Source organism: Dioscorea cayenensis, chromosome 17, assembly GCF_009730915.1.
Source record: "Dioscorea cayenensis subsp. rotundata cultivar TDr96_F1 chromosome 17, TDr96_F1_v2_PseudoChromosome.rev07_lg8_w22 25.fasta, whole genome shotgun sequence".
Lineage (NCBI taxonomy): Eukaryota > Viridiplantae > Streptophyta > Magnoliopsida > Dioscoreales > Dioscoreaceae > Dioscorea > Dioscorea cayenensis.
Window position 1 is genome coordinate 3,642,430 of NC_052487.1, and position 15,297 is coordinate 3,657,726.

General features: G+C 36.8%; 3 protein-coding genes across 6 annotated transcripts; all 3 read right to left on the reverse strand.

The window, feature by feature from the left end:
• Positions 1-2,451: 2,451 nt before the first annotated feature.
• On the reverse strand, positions 2,452-5,038 carry LOC120280663 (glyoxylate/hydroxypyruvate/pyruvate reductase 2KGR-like). The gene is made up of 2 exons (XM_039287579.1): positions 4,592-5,038; positions 2,452-3,114 (listed from the first exon to the last, which is right to left on the reverse strand). The coding sequence occupies exons 1-2, from the start codon at positions 5,021-5,023 to the stop codon at positions 2,596-2,598; spliced, it is 951 nt and encodes a 316-aa protein (XP_039143513.1). The 5' UTR covers positions 5,024-5,038; the 3' UTR covers positions 2,452-2,595.
• A 949-nt stretch (positions 5,039-5,987) lies between these two features.
• LOC120281387 (glyoxylate/hydroxypyruvate/pyruvate reductase 2KGR-like) lies at positions 5,988-10,323 on the reverse strand. Its single transcript, XM_039288231.1, has 3 exons — positions 9,837-10,323; positions 6,343-6,910; positions 5,988-6,265 (listed from the first exon to the last, which is right to left on the reverse strand). The coding sequence occupies exons 1-2, from the start codon at positions 10,266-10,268 to the stop codon at positions 6,392-6,394; spliced, it is 951 nt and encodes a 316-aa protein (XP_039144165.1). The 5' UTR covers positions 10,269-10,323; the 3' UTR covers positions 5,988-6,265; positions 6,343-6,391.
• A 720-nt stretch (positions 10,324-11,043) lies between these two features.
• LOC120281356 lies at positions 11,044-14,119 on the reverse strand. Of its 4 annotated transcripts, none has more exons than XM_039288200.1 (4): positions 13,872-14,119; positions 12,019-13,514; positions 11,796-11,904; positions 11,044-11,729 (listed from the first exon to the last, which is right to left on the reverse strand). In XM_039288200.1, the coding sequence occupies exons 1-4, from the start codon at positions 13,897-13,899 to the stop codon at positions 11,119-11,121; spliced, it is 2,244 nt and encodes a 747-aa protein (XP_039144134.1). In that variant the 5' UTR covers positions 13,900-14,119; the 3' UTR covers positions 11,044-11,118. The 4 variants fall into 4 exon arrangements, with proteins under 4 accessions (XP_039144134.1, XP_039144135.1, XP_039144132.1 ...); XM_039288201.1 differs by having other exon boundaries at positions 11,796-11,892; positions 12,019-13,800; XM_039288198.1 differs by having other exon boundaries at positions 12,019-13,800.
• Between the last annotated feature and the right edge of the window lie 1,178 nt (positions 14,120-15,297).

Consider the following 15,297-nt stretch of genomic DNA (forward strand, 5'->3'; position numbering starts at 1 on the left):
ATTGTCGGGCTTTAGTCTCGTGTCCGTGTCGGTGTTGTAATGTAATGTTGTAACAAGAGTCAGTCTGGGTGCAGAAGCAGTTGTGTCAAATTATGCCAAAGAGGGAGATTGTTAGTGCAACCGCACTATTTATTGGCATGATTTGACACCCTAGACTCAAGTGACGTGGCAAACCATGGTGACAAGGCATAATTGATGACGTGACAAACATGGTGACATAGCAAGAAGACTTGGAGTGCAAGGCAAACATCTTGAAGATCTTGGTGGAGTTATTTTTAGTATGTCTACAACATGGGGCCAAATATCTTGAAGATCATGCTGAAGCTATCTTGAAGATCTTGGTGGAATTATTCTTGGAAACATGAAGACAAGATCATATCAAGACCATACTTAGAGAGATATGATTGAAGACTAAATATGGTGGAGCTTAATTAAAGAAAGATCTATTCATGGTATGAACGAAGACTAATTGAAGATATGATTTGAAGAATCCTTGATGAAGATTGATCGAAGTCTATCGAAGGCAAGATTTGAGGACCAAACTTTGGTGAATCAAGATCAAGTTTGAAGAATCTTTGAAGACCAAATTTAGGTAGATTGAAGACTAAGTTTAGCAAGTTTCATGAAGACGCACAAGGACGTGCGCCCTTTGCGAGGGATCGCGTGATGAGGAACCCGAGGAGGTAGGCTAGTTCCTGGCAATCGGGATCGGGAGATTTGGGTCGCATCGACTCGGACTAAGCATGACCGGGAGGTTGATGGGTCTTGAGGTCATCCGCAACGTAACCAGAACTCAGTCAAGTCAGCAGTCAGGGCCATGTTGCAACTTATGTTACAACAGGAGTCAGCAAATGACTAATTTTTGGCGAGTGTTTTTAAATTAGTAGTCATGGAGATTCTAAAAAGAGGCATGTGCTATATTTGGGACGTTGAGACCTCTATATAAGCTACCTTGCTCGTAGATTGTAGGTGTGACTCTTGGGTGACTCTTGGAGGAGAGTGTGAGCACCGCACAATCTAGAGAGGTAGTGATCTTTATTGTTGAGAGTGTGAGTGGCAAGTGTTTGTACTCATCTATTTTTACCTCTTTTAGTGGATTGTTTATCTCCGGGCTTGGCCCCCCAGACGTAGGCGAGGTGACGCCGAACTGGGTTACCAATATCGTGTGTCTCTTTCTTTGTTGGTTTGTGTGAGATTTCTATGAGTGCTTGAGTGTTCCCTAAAACCCACAAACCACACCGGCGGAACTAACAGAAATCTTTGCTACCCCGTAGTTGATATGGTGGAAACATTTGAAGTGGTTCTAAAGAGTCCCGTAGTTTTTCTCTCGGATTGAAAGGTTTTTAATATTATAATTCGGTGTGGTGCATCGATTGTTTGCATTAATTAGTTTATTTCTCATTATCCCTATCTAAATCATAAAGAGGGATCATTTTTTGTATTTGCAAGAGTTGTATTAGTTTAAAAAAGTCATACAACGCATAGAGACCACGTAGACTTAGCAAAGAGCCATACGAGATCCTTGTGGTCTGCATTAAGACCGCACAGTATATGTAAACAATAACAGTGCTACAGGACAACATGAGGCAAGGGTAGTAATTAGGCAAGGGTAGTAATTGTAATAGCTTCCACTCCATTTTAACTGAAACCATTGTAGATTGGATCCATGTGTGTGGCGTTGAAACATCTAATTTGTGGAGGGATCCGTAGTGTTTTAATATTCCTTCAGTTCTTAAACCTTACCTACATAAAAAAATGCTGCCTTTAATTGAATCCTTGAGCATCTCTGAATTATATATCAAGGGAAGGTTTTGAATTGTGATGATCTTAAACTCTTTTTGGGTAGACATTTGGATTGGAACAAACTAGCTAAACTGGTTCCTGACTCTTACTGTTCTAATCATTGGGCTGGGTTTTGCTATTTTGTCAATATTAATAGTATCATTTTGGTGGAGGCTCTATCAACAGTTATGGAGAATAGCTTTCAAGTGGGAGTAGCTGCACTTGGAGCTCCTCTTGAACATGGCGAAGAAAAAAATCAATCTAAAACTGGACTGCATCTTCCAAGAAGGCCTTGCACAGGAGTGTGGGGGTTTTTTTCTTCCTAGTTTGTTATTTTTGTCCTTCATTGTAGCTATTTAACTTTGCTGCTCCTTTGTCAAAAAAATAATAATAATAAAAAGTGTATGTTGGCTTCAACCCCATCTCCCTCAATGTATTTTGAACTAGCCTCTACACTGCCATATTGGTGAAAAGATCTTATTCAATGCTTGTGTGACATGTTCATGCTATTAAGATGATCTGCACGCAGATATCGTACTATGTTAATTGATAAAATTATGCTGATCGGGATCATATAATCATCCATGCTTTACCGTATATCTCTAATTTACTTGCTGTAATTGAACATTCAACACAATCAGTAACATCCCAAATTTTGAATCAACAATCTTCAACAAAGATACCCACACATCAAGAAACATGTTATTTCATAGAAACTGAGTTCTGCAACTTCCAACAGAAGAACAGGTGACCCCCGAATGCTGCATTCTTGGCATAAATGCAAATAGAAAATGATAATGCCACAAGATTTGATTAAATTACAGGGGTCAACAGTGGTTTGTTTGTACAATGCGCCTCTAGGTTTCCAAGGACAAGATCGGCCATTGCTTTGCGAGTTTCTACTGTGCCACTGCCAACGTGAGGCAACAGCACAACATTTTCCAGATCAAACAGTTCCTCGGGGACATGAGGCTCCTGCTCAAACACATCAATTCCAGCGCCTCCCAATCGACCCTCAACCAGTGCTTTAACAAGCTCGGCCTCATCCACATGTGGTCCACGGCCAATGTTGATCAGCACACCCTTTGGGCCGAGCGCATCCATAACTTCACGGTTGACAATGTGGCGGGTTTCAGGCGTTAATGCGCATGCTACTACGAGCACTTGACAGTTGGCTGCTAAGTCGACAACAGTTGAGTAGTACTTGTAGTTTGTACCAGGTTTCTCAGATCTTGAGTGGTAACTGATCGGGCAGTCAAATGCCTCTGCTCTTTTGGCAACAGCCATGCCAATTCTGCCAAGTCCAATTATGCCCACAGTCTTACCACTGAACTACAAGTAGAGAAAAAAACATAATAAGTTTTTCAGATGTTATGAGGTTTTCAATTAGATGTTTAGTACAAACATTTAGGCAAAATTAAGCAACATGGAAGAGCATTAATACACAAGTAATGAGCGAAGTGAGTATGGTTTTATCTCAAAAGCAGGTACATGAAAACTTGAATGCACTCTGCAAGAGATGAAATCCATGTAGGTTTCTGATAAAGGAAGTCTCTAACATTAGTTCCGACAAAACTCAAATGAAAAACATGTGTTTTGAATTGCATAAATAACAAAGAAATTTTCTCAAAATTTCAGATAAAAGGTCAATTTTGCCTCTATTGGTAGAAATTGAGTGCGATGAAATTACAAGGACAAGTTGCAAATACTAATCATAAGTCACGGATTCAATTTACATATCAAACTATTTTTTTTCAGCAAACAATGAAAAGGTGCTGCATTCAATAGAGTAGTAGACCAGATGGTTCCCATAGGACAATAAACTAATAAGAAGCATGTTTGAAGTAAATTCTCAGAGCTGTAAAATTTCATAAACATCCTCGTTGAGCCGTTTCTCTATTATGCTATGTTCCTTCAATCAATCATGCACTACATGTAACAAAATCCTCTACCCACATAGAAAATAAATAGCATATACATAACAAGATGGTAATAACAGGGAAGGAGGTTTTTTTTCTTTATACATCCAAATGTTAAAAGTTAAAACAAGAAATGTTTACCTAGTTGCAATTCAGGAATGAGAATGGGCATTTCTATAACCAAGTAACGACTTAAATAACTGGACTAAGTACAAAATTAAACCTCAGTAGGAAGCTTGGCAAACGAAATATAAAGTTTCTTTCTTTTGTTATTATCCAACTTTATCTCGATGCTCCACAGCTGGAACTTCTCTAAGAAAAAAAAATCTCTTGCTACTATTAACATTTAAATATTCTCTAACTTCCAGAAAATCTAAACAAGTAATTTGAAAATCAATGCATGCAAAATAACAAAAAAAAATCTTAATTCCTCAAAATATACAAGAAATACATGCATGATACCATGATTTTCAGAGAGAAAAAACTAAGCATGTTGATTTAATGTATTCAGAAGAACAAAAAAAAACCTTTTTAACTAAAATGATCCACATATTTTCTGAGTTCCAGAAAATCAAGACATGTAATTTCAAAATATCAAGATATGCAACAGATGAAACTTTTCTCAATTTCTCAACCAAACAAGAAAAAACATACAAAACATCATTAGTTTCAGATAAAAAACTACAATAAAAAAAAAACTTTAGTGTGTTCAAGACTCAGGACACAAAGAAACAGAGCAAAAGATTGGCAAAATCACAATTCACAAGCGGCTTTCAAATCTTCAATCAAACAGAACAATTAATACCAAAAAATGTCACTTCAGATGAAAAATCAGGACGAAAGGAATTCATAAGAACCCTAAAAATCGAGAAGAAATAGATTCACAAAACCTTATTGGTGAGCTTGTAATCCCCTTTGGACTTCCATGACCCACTCCTCACGTACCGATCGGCTTGCGGGATCCTCCTCAACACGGCAATCGCCAGCCCAATCGCAAGATCGGCAGTGTCCTCAGTGAGAACATCGGGAGTGTTGGTGACCCGGATGCCGCGCTGGCGGCACTTCTCAAGATCGATCTTGTCAAGGCCGACGCTGAAGGAAGAGATGATCTCGAGCTTCGGGAGAGCATCAATGGTATCGGCGTCAGCGCCGCAGGTTGCGTTGCCAACCACGGCACGGATCGAGCCAGCGTGTGCGCGGAGGAACTCACAGCGGGACTCCGGCGGCGACTCCCATAGCCGGAAGAGGTTGCAGCGGCGATCGAGCTCCTCCTCGAGGTATGGATTCATAGGGAAGGTGAGGAGAACGCCGAGGGTTTCCATTGGAGGCGAAGGGTTGGTCTTCGATGGTTCGGGGAGGGAGGGATGAGGATATATATCGTTTGGATGAAATGAGTGGATTACACGTGGCATTATTTGGTTCGCTGGAAATGCTGTTTGGAATGCTGTATGGCACAGCTGACGTACTGCCGTTCAGTGAACCGGCAGTTTTGGCGGTTCGTGCAGCATCTTATGCTGACGTGGCAAAAGGTACAATAGGGAAATTTATATGTGCTTGTATATATATATATATCCAAAAATTTATACTTGTGTGTATATATATACGGTTAAATAAAAGTCAAGTGAAATTTTATAAAAAAAATATATTGTTTTGCTATGATTTTTTTTTCCTTATATTATTATGATAGATAAAAGTGAGAGGAAAATAACATATTCACAATGCAAAAAAATAAAAAATATTTATCGTTAATTTATAAAAAAAAAAAATAACATATTCATTGTTTTGAAAAACTTCAGTTGTTTTTTACACATGATTACAATTAAATATTTGTGTTTTTAAAGTGGCAAAAATGTCATTGTGGTTTTAAAGAGGTATATGCCCAATTAGACGTTTTCAGAAGGGTTTATATATATATATGCAAAACTCACTTTTTTATTTACAGAAAAAATCAGATTTTCTTATCTGCTAATAAATTACAAATTGTGCCAAAAAATTTATACCCAGCTGCATTAATCTCACCAGTTATAGGTTTAGATTTGTAATTCAAAACTCAAGTGTTGGACATTTAATTCTCGGACCATGCGCATGGTCCTTGACAGAGCTTGTTGCATTTGTAATAATAATAATAATAATAATAATAAATTACAAATTGCTCACAAGAAAATCTAAATACTGAATCATTTGGTGAGATAATTAGAAATTTTTTAATTTTACAAGTATCCATGATCAAAAATAAAAATAAAAACAATAAACCCGATATTGTAGCTATGAACACAATGAACGGCATTCAAAAAGACTTCATCACATTCTCAGTGCTAGTTATTAGAAATTAAAAATACAAACTAGATTAATTTTATATATGGGTCACCACAAGAATAAAGAAATAGGCTAATGTTATAAGAGGAATGCTTACAACAGAAGACGCTTATAACATTATATTAAGATACAAAAATACAAAGATAAACATATATATAAGATTAGAAGGATTTGACTATTCTCACCTGTGAAAACTTCAGAGATATAAACAACAGCTTCATTGCATCAATATGAAGATCAGTAACTTCCTGCAAAGGGATTTGACAATTACCTTAGTACACAAACAGCAGTGTCATTGTGGTAGAACACAGAGATAGGGCATTACCTGCCAAAGAATTTATACACATCGATAACATTAGACGATATCTGTGTGATTAAAGAACAGGAGTTAGGAGAAGTTTGCATGAAAAATGGGCTTCGAGATTTTGAAGGACAAGGTCTGCCATTGCTTTGCAAGTTTCCATGGTGTCACTTCCCACATGAGGAACCAAAACTACATTGTCTAGGCCAAACAGCTCCTGAGGGACATGAGGCTCGTGTTCAAACACATCAATTCCAGCACCTCCCAAACGACCCTGAACTAGTGCTTTAACGAGCTCAGACTCATCCACATGCAGACCACGGCCAATGTTTATCAACACACCCTTTGGGCCGAGTGCGTCCATGATCTTGCGATTAACAATGTGGCGAGTTTCAGGTGTTAGTGAGCATGCTACAATGAGCACCTCACAGTTAGCTGCTAAGTCAAGAACATTCGAATAATATTTGTAGTTTGTGTCCGGCTTCTCTGATCTGGAGTGGTAGATGATAGGGCACCCAAATGCCTCTGCTCTTTTGGCAATAGCCATGCCGATTCTGCCCAACCCGATTATACCAACTGTTTTACCACTTAGCTGTAAGCAGGAAAAAGGAAAATAATGAGAGCTTTCCAATGTTTGAAGTGTAATGTTTCATACAGAAATTCTTTAGCTGCATACAAGAAAAAAAAAAGGTGAAGTTTGTGTGATTTTTTCTCTAAAATAATTGCAGGAGATTTCTTGTCCTCTCAAAACTAAGCAAATTTTACCATAATTCTGTTTGGGTATTGTCACACAGCTATCCCTTTGACATGCATGCTCACTCATATTTCAACAGAAATGCATGATGCCACTTTGAAGCTACCACAACATTAACCCTGGCTGGAAATACAGAAAAGAAGGATTTTATTTGCCACCAATTGTTAATGGGGGAGCAGGGACATATGTTTGAGCCAGGAACCTACAGGTAGAATCAACCACATATGGGTTTGTTGAGTCAGTAAGACATACAAGTGAGGAATCAAAAGTTTAAGTTTTGTTTCCAGCAGCATTCAACTCCTCACAGGGAATGGTGGCAACCCATAGGACTAGAGTTCACCACAGAAGTGGATTCCATGTTATGAAAAACTTACAGGATGATTCAACCGTCAATTCTGTCCAATATATCACAACATTTCAGCATTAACTTGAAACTAAAGGAAGAATAGTTTAAAACAAAAAACGGGCTTTAAGAAACAAGAAAATTAATCTTCCAAACTAGCATAGTACCAAAAATAACTTGCCACGCTAGCCAAGTTAAGGAAATTCTCACACAAACTTAATCATGGAACAAACTAAAGCAGCGTATGTTTCGTATTTCCTTAAATCACATATCAAACTAAGTAGTTGCCTTGCCTCCTGCAAGTTATCACCTAAATGCAGCAATATGCCAGTATTGAAGTGTAAAAACTAGAGAACAGAAATAAAAGATTATGACAGGACAAGGGATACATGGATGAACACCAAAAGATGTTCAACAATGTGTTCGAATTACAGGGTAAGAACTTAGCAGATTGCCAATTGCCATAAGTTTGTCCATGCCACTGCAAAATGATTCAAAGTTCTGGACAACCGTTTAGTGTAAAAGTGCTAAATATAGTAATACACTCACATGGCAGAGAGAGAAGTTTATCACTGATCAAAAACAATTCTCAAATGACATCCAAATTCAACTAAACATACTTTCTTCATCCTCTCAGTTTTACCTTATAAACTTTGGTGGATCATAACACTCAAAGCTTCCATAGTGGTGAGTAACACTCCATCAGGTGAGACCATGGACGAGATTTCAATTGCATCACAACACAGGAGGTTCCTTCTGGCTGAAATATAAAATTTATTTACATAGCATCCATATTTATGTGCTCTAAAGTCAAATGGTTGGTGAAAATCCTACTTAGACTTATCATTCATGTACTTTCATATACAATTATCAATAAACCGCATTTGGGAATCAAATAATCAATCCAACCCTATAGGCATGAAGAATAGAACCCCATAACCTTCGGGAATTTAGCAATCACCCTCAAAAGCAATTCAACAAATCAACAAGCAACGTAGCAACAGCCAATGCAAACAATAATTTTGCAAGATTGCTTTACTCCAAGGATTTTGAAAGTTGAAGAATTACACATTGGACTCGATTCTCAAAGTTATAGCCATAACATAAGAAATTAAATCAATCAATAGGATGAAGTTAGTCAAAACCCTATGCTTGACCTATTTTTCCATATATTCTTTGTTGTATACAACACAAATTGAACCTTCAAATATTCATGAAAAGAAGTGATGTAAAGCAAGATAACATGAGAATTAAAGAAAAGCTTGAACTTGATTAAACATGAGATATATAACGACATTATCAGTTTTGAATTCTAACACTCATTGATGCTTCCGTAAACGACCCGGCCTAACTCATGTGAGGAATTGTCCACTTTGGCTTGGCCAGTCCTATATCAGGTTTCATGAACCAACCCACTCACAGATCACATTACAGAATTACAGAATAGGGACCACTGAACTATCTCAATCTACCAGAGGGGATCAAGCTCTTATACCATTTGTAACAACCTGACCTAGCCCATGTGAGAAATTGTCCGCTTTGACCTGTCTTATACCAAACATCATGGTTTTGCACCATAAAAGGCACTTTATATGTTCATATCCAAGGCCAAGTCACATGAATTTTCTCTCACCTATTTGATGTAGGATCATTTAGTGTTAAAATCACAACACCAACACGTGATGGGTCTTACTAGAGTTAGTGGGTCTAATGGTTGCCGAGTCTTCTTAGTTACTACTTACTAGTGATGGTGGGGGTTTGTTAATGGTTGCTAAGTCTTCCTATTTAGTATTTACTAGTGATATTGTTGTTAGGGAGTGAATGGGGAAGAATGCGTCTTTGTCCACCTAGTAGTGTATGCCTATAAAAGGTCCATTAATTGTACATTTGTACTAAATGAATCATCCCTCTAAAGCATATCTATAGGGTGATTTTAGCCTCAATTACTGAGCACACTTCTTCTTTCTCAATTATATTACATCTTCTACTTCTCTTCTTATTGACATTATTGCCACTTTGCATCCCATTGCGTTCAGCATTTCATCTAATCTACAAAATTCTAAATCCAATCGGGATCAAAGTTGGCATACCATCTTCCAAGTAGCCCCTCTTACTTCAAAAATCTTGGCAGATAACTTGTCAACTCCCTATCTAAGCCGTTTTGTCAATCTTGGCAGATAAATACTTAGTTCCAGACTTCCAGTGGTTTTATAAATTAAAAGCTCAAATTGTGAGAAATAAATCACAAGGACTAGGTGCGAATTATAATTACAGTTCTGATGGATTCCCTTGTTAAGCAAAATTGAGAAGAAGCAGAGATCTCAACGCTCAAATTTCAGCAGAAATGCAATCCCAAAAACCAAAATCAAAACTAACTAAATCTCAAATAAATCTCAAAAAGAGAGAAACCATTCTCAAAACCTTAGTGGTGAGCTTATAATCCCCTTTCGTCTTCCACGACCCATCCCTCACATACCGATCCACTTGCGGAATTCTCCTCAGCACCGCAATCGCCAACCCTATTGCAAGATCCGCGACGTCATCGGTGAGCACATCGGGAGTGTTGGTAACCCGGATGCCGCGCTCGCGGCACTTGTCGAGATTGATCTTGTCAAGGCCGACGCTGAAGGTGGATACGATCTCAAGCCTCGGAAGGGCGTCGATGGTCTCAGCGTCAGCCCCAACATTGGTGTTGCCGACCAAAGCGCGGATGGATCCTGCGCGCGTGAAGAGGAAGTCTCGGCGGGACTCCAGCGGCGCCTCCCAAAGCCGGAAGAGGTTGTAGCGGCGATCGAGCTCCTCCTCGAGGTATGGGTCCATGGGCACAGTGAGGAGAACACCGAGGGTTTCCATGAGAGCGAGCCAGCGAGGGTTCTGGTGCTGAAGGAGGGAAGATGAGTTATCAGAAGTTGTTGGTACTTTTTGCAATGTAATCCCTAGATACCATGTTTATTAAATTATGTGCTAATCTTATATATACACCCCTGTATAAGTGCATAATTAATTCCAAATCCAATATTAGTCAGACTTGTTTTGGATAAAAATTAAATATATATATATATATATTATAAAAAGTCTACAATGTGTGCTCTGGACTCTGGAGTCCAACATTCGAATATTAAAAAAAATGATAATTTAATAAGAAAAATAAAAAATGAGAGAGAGAAAAGAATAAAAAAAAATTGTCAATAAAAATTCAACAAATGACTTATGGATACATGGAAATATTATTATAACTTACAAGAGTATTTAAATGAAATAAAAAAAAAGATAAACTACTAATTTATTAAAAATTGGTAAATGTACAAAACTTACAAGTATGAACAAAACTGACAACAACAAAGCAAACATGAAAATAGGCAGAGTTAATTACCAAGAAAAAATAACTAACAATATCATATTAACTTCTAGGAATTTCTACTCTCTATGCAATTATGAGGTTTTGTGGGCGTGTATATGAAAAACACAAAAAAAAGTACGGATTTTTGCATATCCACCCTTGCTTGCATAAGAATTACATTCGGTTAATTTAGGGAAAGAATAGTAAATTAGAAGAAACTGTTAATCTGGTTACACAATGAAATAAACTGATTTTATAACTCTGAAAAAAATGAATTAAATCAGCAGGAAAAAAAGTAAATTTGTTAGCAGATGCTTGATGAACATTGTCAGCAAAGTTTCAGCAAACAAAAGACGGTAGTTACTATAGTACTTCCAAAACAAGTTCTTCAATGAGCCAATCTATGATTTCCTTCTCTACCCTGCCAACAACTTCGTCGACTTCTTCCACACAACATAAATTCAACCAACCAACATCCCACATTGAATCAATTAACATGTCCTTGTTTTGGAGATCTTTCTCCAATCTGACATAAAGATCATCATCTTCAGCAGTGGCAGAATGATCGGCAGAGTTGTAACTAGTGAGTTTTTCAAACTCATTGCTGATCTCCTGCAGTAAATGATCAAGAGAATGGTACAATGTGGGGCTCCAAATGCAAGCTTGCAGCATAGGATGTCTTGATAGTTCATTTTGGAGTCTTTTCCTCGACATTACTTCATTTGCACAATCCAAGAAGAGTTTAGCATTGGTTGTATCAACAAATTCAATGTTTTTCCGCCGATAAATTGGTTGGTGTTTGGAATTGATGAGCTCTTGTGCTTGCATGAAGAATGACTGACTGGTCAAAAGAATGCATTTCATATCATCGCTTATCGGTTTGTTTTTCTTTGGGACATGAATAGCTTCTGCTGTTTCTGCAATGAGATTTTGTTTGGCTTCACAATGATTTTCTTCGTATTCTGTTTTGTCATCTGTAAACCAGGAAAAAAAGAGATTAATCACAATTTATTAGAGGAAAAATATAATGGTAAGGTTACCTTTGCTGTAGGCTTTCTGATTATCAGCAGGCAAAATGATATTAGTTCTGTGTACAAGTTTGACCTCTTTCCCATCTGTTCTCTTCTTGCAATTTTTCTGTGAAAAATGCTGTTAAGCGAAACAAACAACGAAATGATTGTGCAATCTAAATGATATTTCATATTCTTAACAAACTAATGTGCATCTGTGAATTAAGAAGTGATATTGAAGGGAGACACTCACAGCTGCTTTGGCGGCGGTGGTGGTGGTTGATGTTTTAACTGGGTTTGCAGCAGTTTTCTTCCTTTCCTTCAGAGAACTGATGGAGTTTTCTACAATATGTTTCGGCATGCTGTTCAAACTATATTTCTGCTGTCTAATTGCTTGTGAAGAAAGAAGATGATTCTTTGCCACTGCAGTAGTTACTTTCTCTTCTGACTTAGGTGATGTTTTTGAGGTCTTAGCCAGAGATTTTGCTGTTTTAGTCACCTTAATATCATTTTTCACTTCTAACTTCTTCGTGTTCAGTGATGGTTTTTTCCAATCATCAAACATTTTATTGTTTGTAAATGCTTCCTTTTTCTGCTGCTGCTTGTTACCATCTAATTCCTTGACCTTATGAAAGAATTCGGTTTTAGTCTTCTCGATACTCGTTGCTTCTTTCCTTGCTGTTTTATCCGATAAAACCCTCCCTTTACCAAGCACCTTCTCTTCTTTAATAGATTGAGCTGATTTAGTATCAGTCTTCTGAACCTGAGGCTCCTCCCTCTTGTCGTCTCGTTTCTCCCGATTACTCAGCTTTGCAGGCTTCACAATGACAATCGGTGGCACTTCATCATCTTCATTAAAACACTCATCATATCGTTTCGATGCTGATAACTTAGAAACCATTGAACTGTTACTTGTGTCTTCAACTTGGCCATTCCTCAAAAATCCTTTGAGTTGCGTTCTTTGACTTCTTTCAATTATGTCTTGCAATGTTCTCTTCCTCAGATCCGTATTTTCCCGCAGCACTTGTGCCTTTCTCATCTTCGGGTGTTCAGTATAAAAAATGTGATGCTTCTGAGGAAGCTTCATCGAACTCAAATTCTTCTCGTGTTCTCTCTGAATAGCATCACAAGGTACTTCATCAAGACCCATAAGTTTAGCAATCAAATTCGGTTGTTTCACCTTCTTAGTTTGCAGAAATGGTTCTTTGAATTCATCATCAGGATTAAATCTCAGTGATCTACTTGATTGAGCCATCTCATCTTCGGAAGGGCGAGACAAGAGATTCTGCCTGAAAAGACTGTCCCCTATGATTTTCCTCAGCTCATCGGCACAACCCTTTGAAGATCCATCAACCGAAAGCCGAGGTTCTTGCAACCTATGCAAGCTTCCATCAATCGAAAATCTCCGGGAACTACTAATTTCTTCAAATTCAACCTCATTTGCCACCTTATTTCGCTTCACTTTCGACATATGCTTCGATGCCTCTTGGAGCTTGGCAAGCATGGACAAAGACTCTTGAAGAACAATTGCACTTCTGAGAAGATCTCTCGCAACATCTTTCGATCTTCTATTGACGTTGGGAACCTTCGACCAAGAATCAATCATTTCTTTCAATTTCTGAGCTCCCTTCGACACCTGTGCCAACTGCAACTCCGTGTTTTCCAGCTCCACCTCACCGGAAACCCTCCCCGGAGATCGGCCTCTACCATAATTTCCAACACTAACAACATGCTCAAGAGAACAACAAGCTGAATTTTTGGACATTGCTATCTTGTCACATTCCATTGTTAAATCATATTCCAATCCAAATTCACAATGAAATAAACATAACTAGGGTTTTATAGCATTGAAGACAATGAACCATTGAAAAGGTCAGAGCACAAACTACAATCACATACATGAAAATCAAATGAGTAAAAACTCAAGAAAACTCCAATTTTCCTTGGATTTTAACACATGAATGGATGCATGATGAGTTGCAAAAATATACAAAGTGTGATGTCAAACCCTAACAAAGCTACTCTCCATTAAAATCTGATTCACTTGCAAGCAAAAAGGTTAAGAAACAACTCTATGAAAATGAAGAGGAAAACAAACAGATTGACCTGAAAGTTGATGGCTGAAAGAAGCCATTGATGGTTCTCTTCAAGTTCATGTTCATTGATCACCACTGAAGATGAATTATATATATAAATGTAGAGAGGAAAGGTAAACAAGTTGGCAACCAAATAGTCAAATGTGAAGACCAGATTGATGAGGATGAATTGATGTTCATTCATTGCAATGGTAATGTTTTTGGTAGGGGAGGTTGGATTTGTTGAGTTCACAAGATAGGACAAGATATTGTTTGTCAGCAATTTGAAAGTGTGCATGGAAAGATTGAAAGGTTTTTTTTCCCTAGTGAGATTAAATGTTGACAAAGTTCTTTTTTTTTTAAATAAAATTGGAAAAAAAAAAATCTATGTAATGGTAATAGTCACCGAAGACATCACTTTTTTTTTAATAATATTTAAATCTATGATTCAAAGAAGAATAAGCTTAAGTTCTATATGAATAATTTTTTTTTAATAAACATCTGCTAATATCATTAACCGTAATTTCGATTTTAATAGTACATCCACAAATATTGATGGCAAATATATTATTTTTGGAGTCAGTGGAAGACGTGTGATGTCTTTCCTGTATGCACTGTTTTGGATAAATAATAATAATAATAATAATTTCTAATAATTATTATTGTTATTATTACGATGTTTTGAATCACTTAATTTTTTTCTAATAATTAAGTTAATTTTTTTTAAAAAAATGAGTAGACCACAATTTCGTTAAAAGATGATATGGTACAAAAACGACAAAATATAGGCCAGTAAATAATCCAAAACTAAAAATATAGTATAGATGCCAAAAATAGATCTTCCAAGAATGGATAAATTGAAATTGAAGCAAAAATAACACAAAAAAAAAACATATGAAACAAATTTTGAAATAAAATAGTTTCAAAAATTTTTATTCTAAAATGATTTTTTTAACACTTACAGATTACTGTATGAAATTTTCATCTGTATGTTTGTTGAAATCAACATTTTCCCACGAATAGTGAAAACATAAAAAAAAAACACAATTCAAAAGAAATGAAAAGGAGGAGTTTATTTAAAATTATGATTGTATTATTCTGATGATAATAATGCATCACAACAACATACAACTACTCTTATTTTTGGCTTTGGTTGCCTTCTGTCTAACCATTTAATGGAAAGTAGCTAGTTTGGTTTTCAAAATTATTTTTAATTTTCAAATTCTTTATGTGGTTTTAATGGCTTGTTTGACCACGTTCCTTGTATATATGAGGCCATATGTATAATTAAATAAACTTCCCTTATTATATATATATTTAATAAATGCGACAAGTGAAACATAATCAGATGTGTTTGTGAGAGTAAAATATTGACTGTCTATTTCTTGCATCATCACCCAGCAACACAAGATTTAGGTTGTAAACCTGCATTCACAAATGAGGATCTATTACTACTG

What these genes read in the sequence shown, in the direction of transcription:
- LOC120280663 (XM_039287579.1), bottom strand. Translation starts at nt 5,023, where the DNA reads ATGGAAACCCTCGGCGTTCTCCTCACCTTCCCTATGAATCCATACCTC. An exon ending in ATTACAAGCTCACCAATAAG is followed by an intron (nt 3,115 to 4,591) that starts GTTTTGTGAATC and finishes CTCTACTTGTAG; the next exon opens with TTCAGTGGTAAGACTGTGGG.
- LOC120281356 (XM_039288198.1), bottom strand. Translation starts at nt 13,551, where the DNA reads ATGGAATGTGACAAGATAGCAATGTCCAAAAATTCAGCTTGTTGTTCT. An exon ending in CCACCGCCGCCAAAGCAGCT is followed by an intron (nt 11,905 to 12,018) that starts GTGAGTGTCTCC and finishes TTCGCTTAACAG; the next exon opens with CATTTTTCACAGAAAAATTG. An exon ending in TCAGAAAGCCTACAGCAAAG is followed by an intron (nt 11,730 to 11,795) that starts GTAACCTTACCA and finishes CCTGGTTTACAG; the next exon opens with ATGACAAAACAGAATACGAA.
- LOC120281387 (XM_039288231.1), bottom strand. Translation starts at nt 10,268, where the DNA reads ATGGAAACCCTCGGTGTTCTCCTCACTGTGCCCATGGACCCATACCTC. An exon ending in ATTATAAGCTCACCACTAAG is followed by an intron (nt 6,911 to 9,836) that starts GTTTTGAGAATG and finishes TCCTGCTTACAG; the next exon opens with CTAAGTGGTAAAACAGTTGG.